At 37.2% G+C, this 8,362-nt stretch overlaps 1 protein-coding gene across 1 annotated transcript; it reads left to right on the top strand.

The window, feature by feature from the left end:
- Nucleotides 1–504: 504 nt before the first annotated feature.
- On the top strand, nt 505–8,362 carry LOC145779869 (carbohydrate sulfotransferase 9-like). The gene is made up of 2 exons (XM_082591537.1): nt 505–645; nt 6,795–8,362. Exons 1-2 carry the CDS (start codon nt 561–563, stop codon nt 7,748–7,750), a joined length of 1,041 nt encoding a protein of 346 aa, XP_082447663.1. The 5' UTR covers nt 505–560; the 3' UTR covers nt 7,751–8,362.

Below are 8,362 nucleotides of genomic sequence, written 5' to 3'. Positions count from 1 at the left end.
TACCGGTATGTGTTACTAAAGATGACAAAAAATTGCACCCTTGAGCTACTTTGTGGTAGACTAATAAGCCTGCGCATTATAGCTAGTAGGCTGATCATGTTACCTCAGAACTTGATTTTGGAGTGGAGTAGATTTGGAGTCTAAAATGATGAAATTTTTTGGAGTCGGATGATCGGATTGTAGTGGAGTTTGATTTCATGGAGTAGGAGCAGAGTCGGAATCCAGGGATCTCTGAAGAACTTTAAAGATCCCTGTCGGAATCGTAAAAAATTCCACTCTGCTCAACACTGATTCATAAGTGTTTGATTTATTTGTTTTTTTAATCCGTGTTAGCCAATGGCCAATAGCTTTCATGGTACGTAGATAATTATTAAAAGACCAGAAACCTAAAATCGTCACCAAGTAAACATGTTCGCTGACAGGTTACTTGGTTCTGTGCTTGGAAATCATTAACAGTAACAAGGAGAACGATGTTCGCCGTTCCAACTGCGGACACAACTCATTTTAAAACTGAGGCTAAACATTTTTAAGACATTGCAAATTTAAACGTAGGCTAAAACATGGGAAGGATTGGTAGTAAAGCAATTGCATTGTTCTGCACTGGCTGTTTGTTTTTTGTTTGTTTAATTTTGTATGTGAACAATGGTAAGTACCGATGATTTTTGATTACTTTGAATAAAAATATTGATTGCATTACTTTTGTAGATGGTCGCATTTTGAAAGCAAGGACAATGCCAATAAAATGTTGGTTCAAATTGTATATTTATTGTATATTAAGCCTACATTACTCTTTTCCGCTTAATTGTTTTTATTTCTGGCCTTTGCAAAGAAAACAATACCTATAGGCTATGTCAAACACAACAAAGGTATAGAAAAAGGTAGAAGCGACAAAACACGAACGTTAAAACATACTTAGGATCGAAATAAGTTATTAAAGTTAAAGAAAACTGATATGGTCGCATCACTTAAAAAAATGTAAGATGAAAAGGAAATAGTCGCAAATTTCATTTTGCTTTGACATTGGTTGTTGTACAGTAGGCTTATAGTACAGTGGGAAGACGGCAATCAGAATGATTTTAAAATATTGTTGTTCGTTACGACACGTCATAGATTTCATTTGATAAATTTTCTCGTCACGTTTATTATTTAAACGTTTGCAATTTTTTGAGAATGGAAATTAAAGTAATATGCCGCATTAGGGATTATAAAAAAGCGGACCGTGTGAAACTAAAAAATTTTACAATGTAATGACAAATGATTTTTTCATCGTTTTGTTTCAAACGTTTAAGATGGACTCGTTATTGAAACTATGAAAAATTAGCCACCAGGGCTATGCCAAATCAAATAGGTAGATGGGCAAACAAACTACATCAAAGTATTCCAATATAGGTAGGTTTATTTTGAGAAAGAATATTACATACTAAGTTGTCAGTCGTAAATAAACATTTTTTTTTACTGGAGATCTTCAAATTGCGCATGATTTCTTTTACGAGTTCCTTAGTAAAATTTACAAAGTGATGATAGCCTAATTGTATTTCAGGCAGTCATTTGTCAGAGAAGCGATGTGTCCGAACGTTTTTAATTGAATTACCACGTGTTTTGCCTTTACTTGGTTGTAACGTAATGCATCTCCAGCTCATTTGATTTTAGTAGCCCACATCACATAAGTTATTATTTTTTTCTTTGAAGTTCCTGACGATGGCTAGATGATGCATAGCCGAAAACGCTACCAGTGTTTTTGAAACACAATAAGTGCTGGATCTTGTTTAACTCGGTTTCGCTGGTTAATTTCCGAAAAAATACCTTATAGAGATATAGTAGGGTTAGGCTTATATATTCTGAAGTGTGCAAATCACGGCGCAAATATACGGGTCCGTCCAAAACCGGAATTTTGAGCAAAGTGAAAATCAAAAGATTAGAAAATAAGTTGTAGATACGGAGAAATGAGATACTTATTAATGAGCTGGAAGGAGAAAGTAACAAATGAAAGATTGCTGAGTAGCCTAAAGTGAAAGAAGTGAAGTGTTAATAGAATTCATCAATAAGGGAAAATAAATTGACTAGCTATAGGCTAGATTTTGAAAATGTAGTTTTAACTGAGCGGCTTTGACAGTTGTGTTGATCAGATGTTCAATGACCAAAATTTTGAATGTTGTTATTAGGCTTGTTAGGCGTCACGCATATCAGACTTCTTTGTCTGTGACCTGCAGTTCTTGCAGTTTCTGCTTCTGGTTGTCGTCATTAGCCTGGAAAAGCTACCAGTTACCAGGATTCACCACGTGGAGGTAGACGACACGAATCCCATGCCAAAAATTAGACTTCTGCATGAACGAGACAATGTGCATGGTTACTGGATGCTTAAAACTAACACCACAGCAATACCTGGCCTACCAGTGCTGTCAGGTATTCTTTACCCGCTAATGCAGGCAAAGAAGCGCTGGTGTTTTCATTGGTAAATAAAACCTGTGCTCATCCCAACTCATACTACACGATCGCGTATCCGCTCTCAATGTCCCAATCATACAACGCTTATCTAACTCAAGCTACCTACAACGCTTACCTAACTCAAGCTTGCCGATTTCAGCACGTCAGATGCCTGGTTCGAGAGATTGAGCACTGCACCAAAAATAAAATTTGCCTCGTTCTATTTGGTATCTCTCCTGCCTTCTCACTTCCACTTGGTTCCGAGGTTCAGAGACGTGAGTGGGTGACGCTGAATCGATCAAGAACGGGAGTTGGCCGCTTCAATGCTTGCTGGACACGCTGGGGCATGAAGGACTCTGCTTCGTGTCAGTGCGACGGAGCAAACAGCCAACCACATCATCTTTGGGTGTCCCATCTATTCCTCTCCCAACGGAATAACAGACCTCCGCACACTTGACGATCTGAGGAAAAGTTGGCTCCAAGTCCTTTCATTAGGCTGACCACAAACGTTCTGCTCCATACGAACGACGAGCTGAGCGGGTACGCAAGATCGAAGGGAAAAAAATTGCGATATGATATGATTATAGGAATTTCTATCCTAGAACTAAGATGGCTTCTATGAAAGCTTAATCTGGTAGTTTCGTCTGCTTGTAGAAGATTTGAACCACTGACGCAGGGTCGATCATCGAGATTGAATATCTCTCTTTATTGAAGTGTTGCTGTCTGTAAACTATTTTATTCACAAGCTGCCGCTGAATGAAGAGCGGTCCATAAAGACGTTGCTCAAGCGCACACCCGAGATCCAGACAGTAAATCAACCGTTTTTACATTGGTTTAACGGCAGACGTTGAATCAATGTAAAAAACGGTTGATATGTTGTCTGGGGAGCTGAGCCAGCGCCAGTTGTTCTTGCGATGACTTATACATAGATGCTGTAGGTAGAGTGACTGATACCGGGGAGATGTTACGGACAAACGAAACGAATGAATTTTAGGAGAAATGACTGCAAAATGTTTAACCTATATTTTCATCAGTCCTTATCACTACGCATACTGTACCTATGACTGAGTCTAAAAGCCTCGTTTTAGCAGCAACTGTGGAGCACAGCAACACTCAGGCTGCAACGAACGTGACCAGTATCTAGGCCGAAATTGCTTTTCTTGTTGCCGTGATACTATAACGTCTTCTTCTGGTCGTCAAATATACATAATAAATGTGTTCAACTGGTATACGCCTTAAAAGAAACGAATTTTGGACGCTTTTTAAGCAGTTGCTAATTTACGACAATTTTGGACAAGTTTGTTTTGGTTCCATTATGTATAGGTATTCATCGGTGGCAAATATTGTATCAGCAATTAAGTAACTAATTGTCTATCATAGTGTGTTTGCATTTGTGACAACGTCTTGTAACATGGTTGCTGCCTAGTTTGTTTGTTTACTTGGTTTGCAATGTGTTTTTTTTTATAGCTGTAGGTGAAAGGAAAGTAGTCTATTCAATTTATTTACAATAAGCGCTTCCAGGGTCGTTGAGAGAAAATTTCGGCCAAGCGTCAATCAGAACCTCGGACACCAAATAAGACACTTCTAAGAAAAGCACGCACTTTATCTTTTAAAATATACGGTGATTTTTTCACGTTCCTTGGCCTCTTTAAAAGGTTACCGGCCTAACGGCTCCTAGAATCATATCGTGCCCGGGTCTGAAGGAACCCCTTGTCAAAGCTACCGAGCGCTTTTACACCCAGGGTTAGGCACCAAAATGCAGCCAAGTAACATAAATCTCCGTTATAAACAGTGTTGGGCGCGATAACTCATTTTCAGCTAAGCGATAACGATAATCGATAAACGAAAAATGTCTAAAGCGACAACGATAAACAATAAATCAAAAAAAAGTTAAGCGATAACGACAAACGATAAGTTATCGCCGATAATGTCCGATAACGATAGTTTTTTTTTTTTCTTGATTAGCGCTGCCCCATCCCATGCAGTCCGAACTGTTTTCATCAACATGACGAAAAATCGAACATAATATACTGTAGTGTAAAGGGACAAAACTTTTTGTAAGTTATGCATAAATAGAATCGCAACAGCGGCAGTAGGTATCGAATCTTCAACCTCTTGATCCTGAATCAAACCACTGAGGTAACCGCCGTGCTTATAATTATACCTTCAGATACCAGTTGGGTGCTTTTATCAATTGAGTTACACTGCCGCTTACGTGCAGTAGGCAAAATAATTAAGTTAAATGAAAATACCATAAAAAATTCCAAACTTTGTATTTTGCTTTTTGCTTAAAGGTCTGTTTACAGCAAAGTCAGCAATAATTGAAAAATTCCAAAAAACGCAAAATGCTTGAAAATTCATCAGTAATCTTAAGCGTTATTGGTAGTAAAAATGTGCATACTGTAAAACCCATCAAGCTTATCAAAGTACAGTAGTCGTGTTTGTTTAAGAACAAAAACATAATTATCGTAATTTACTGGTAATTTCAGATAATTTTTATTGTTTTCTTTGTGAACACCATCATTAAAGCAATGGCAGAACGCTGAGTTGTTGAGATAATAATTACAATATAAGCACTGTATTTGTGGGAATAAAAATATTTGATTGAGGTAGGCTATGTCGCATAGGTACAGTAAATGAGAAAGGTTATACTGTATTTAGCATAATTTTACCACGCAACTCGATGCGCCTATTGTCACGCAAAAACTACTACAAGATGCAAAACATGTGATGTCGGTCTGCATGTCAAATGCTTCAAGCAATATCATATTCCGCAATGACTTGTTTCAGTGATGTTGTGTTACTTTGCTAATTTTCATCTTCATATTTTTTGAACTTTCATTTCAATAAAATGCTCGATGACAATAATGACATGACAAGACATGAACAAGACATTTCCTATTCATCACTTTGAGCGATAAGTAAAATGTAATAACGCTTAAGCATTACGCACAAGAAACTTGTGAAATTTGATAACGGATTTGCCTAGCGTCTTATTATATAGGACTGCTTTTTTCTCAAAAAGTACAAACACAATTAGGAAAAAAATAATTGTGATATGTTTTTTAGGTCATAATTATGCAATATTTAAATTTTCCGAAAGTTGTTTTTTAAGTACTTTCACTTTCGGCACAAATGGTTTAAATTTTTAAGTTAAATAGCACTTACGCATTTGGTTATTACTTTTGGATTAAAATTATATCGCCAAGCTAGAAAAAAATCGATCTTACAGTCTATAACTGATCTTGTGTTGTTATTGTGTGTGAATTTTGTCTGTTAAACTGAGTTTGTGACGTAACCGCACGTCTCAAGGCAAGTTCTTGCAATTTTAGTTAATCTACTCATCTAAAGATTTAATGCGCTTAAAACAGTAAGTTTCATGTTTTGACCAGAGAGATTTTATTTTTTTACGACAATTACTAAAAGCTAACACTTCCAACGAAAAAAGAAAGCACAAGAATAAAATAGTTGATCGTGAGGTGGCGCGAAAGACCATGTTTCCGATGTAAAAGCGGCCTCGTATTGCGACACTTTCACAAACCACTCGCCAATTTTTTTCGCTTCGCTTCAAAGGAATCTGTACCGCCTGTGCGCTTAATTTTTAATTGTAAAATTCACTCGCGATTGCCGATTGCAGCAAAACAACAAGAGCCTTGTTGCATGCATTTCATTGCATTGCAATTTGCAACTCTAAAAATTATTGTGTTGTCAGGTCCGTCGCTGCAGGGGGGGTGCCCCCTCCCCGGACAACGACCTGTGCACACACACTTCAAGCACTGAAGAAGAACTGGTTTTAATTTTAGTTTCATTAACTAGGTGGCTAGTAAAAATATTACTTTTCATGGTCTTTCCACTTGTATGTTGATCCGAAATAAAATTTATCGGTGATTAATTATCGGCGATAATCAAATATTGCCTTTGGCGATAACGATAAACGATAACTGAAAAAATAATTGAGCGATAACGATAAGCAATAAAAATTTATCGCCGATAATGCCCATCACTGGTTATAAACTTTAAAATATGAACTTGATGCTATACATCATAAATCTTTGTGTCTTAGTTTACTATCTTTCTTTCAAATATCTGTGCGTAATCTTGGAAATTATTCAGTTTATTTGAATACTGTCCACAGTCGCTTAAAACGTCTTATTTCAACTGAAACTATGCTTCAGAAAGGTGCCAGTTGTAAGTATTCTTCCGTGCATACTTTTCTGTTATGTACAATAACCACAGTATCCACGGGTCCAGGAATAATACGGCATTGGTAGAGTTGGTGTTAAGCAAATTATAAGGTTGTGCGTGGAGTTCTAAAATACAGATGAACTATAAAAAAAGATTAGCCTAACCTTTTTAGTTTTTGATTGCAGGTTCCACTTTCTACTACTACGAGGATTTCGATGAAATTGATAGAGTGTTTGATTCCGAAAAGGAAACCGGAATTAATTTTACAAACTTGATGAAACAAGAATTTGCAGATATGAGATTTAAGTTCAGAATTGATCATTTGAGGCAAGTCTGCAAAAGCGATGAAGATAACGGCTTGTGGAACCACGAGGAATCATTAAAGTACAGCAATGAATGGATGCGGAATGACAACTTTGTCGTTGTCCCAAAGCGTTCTTTCCTTGTGTGTGTATTACCAAAATGCGGCAGTTCAAGTTGGCATTGGCTGGCAAGAGACATGCGAGATCCATTGTCTGCGGGTCATACTTTTGGCTGGCAAGACAGGCAAAAAAATACCGAAATCTCTCAAGAACTAGACCCTGCTACAGGTACTCGTCTTCTTAAAGACAAGGACGCTTTTATCGCCATTGCGGTTCGTCATCCGTTTGCTAAAATGATTTCTGGTTGGAATGATAAATTAGCAATCGATAAAACCTATGCTAGTTTCCTCTTGGAGGCTTACCCGTTGATGCAAAAATATGCTAGCGACAAAGACAGCAAGCATCTTCTCAGATTTGAAGACCTTGCGGACTATATTGCGGCTCACGGAGACAATGTAAAAAACTTAGATTATCATTTCATGCCGATGCAGAGCTTGTGTAGGCCATGCTTGTACCCATATAACCATGTCGTTAAATTAGAATCGTTAGCCAACGATGAACATCGAATAAAAGTCAAACTGAACGTGACAAAAATGCCATGGAAACATAAGGGGTACTTTACCGAAGAACAACGTAATCCAACTGATATCATACGAGCCCATTTTAAATTTGTGAAAAAGTCAACTATTCGTAAGTTAATGAAAATATACTACTACGATTTTGTATTATTTGGCTACACTTTTGATGTGGATACTCTTACTGCTGGAGGCTTCATCTAATCCAGCATTGTCAACTCTCCAATCTGCAAATCAACCGTTTTTTACATTGATTCAACGTCTTCGCTGTCTGGGTCGGCTTCTATTTTTGGAAGCCTTTGTTTACATAGTGACGTTTTTTCTGTGTTGCCATTTCGGCTCTTTACGCCCTTTAACAATACTATTGTCTCAGCGTCAAAGACCCGCCTTTTGTTGCATTTATTCAACGATTTCAGACGTCGAATCATTGTCAGAAAGGTGGATTCCCTTTGCTGGTGTGAATCCTTATAAGATATGTTGTCTTCGTCATTTGAAATTTCGTTTGCATTGCAAAGCTTTATGTGAATTTTTTTAACAAATCTAGTTTACTTACACCGAAGTCAAGTTTACTTTTCCTTTTCATTTGTCACTAGAGTATTAAATTAAAAAGCTGTGGATTACATGAAAATATTGCGATGTCAAATATTGATTTTTGTGTCAAAACACAGCAAAGCAAACAACTAAGCTTTATATCAGCCACAAGCCGTGTTGCTTAGATCTGTGAAACAGTGACATCACATTTGTGTGTTACTATATCGGTCTATGGTACGTGTATGTCATTCTGCATTTAAATACTTTGCAATAAAATATTGTCTT

This window comes from Aplidium turbinatum, chromosome 11 (assembly GCF_918807975.1).
Source record: "Aplidium turbinatum chromosome 11, kaAplTurb1.1, whole genome shotgun sequence".
NCBI classification, from domain to species: Eukaryota; Metazoa; Chordata; class Ascidiacea; order Aplousobranchia; family Polyclinidae; genus Aplidium; species Aplidium turbinatum.
This window is presented reverse-complemented; position numbering and strand designations above follow the sequence as displayed.

Excerpts from the sequence above, each read along its gene's own strand:
- LOC145779869 (XM_082591537.1), top strand. The coding sequence starts at position 561 with ATGGGAAGGATTGGTAGTAAAGCAATTGCATTGTTCTGCACTGGCTGT. Across the intron at positions 646-6,794 it reads AATTTTGTATGTGAACAATG|GTTCCACTTTCTACTACTAC; the intron begins GTAAGTACCGAT and ends TTTTGATTGCAG.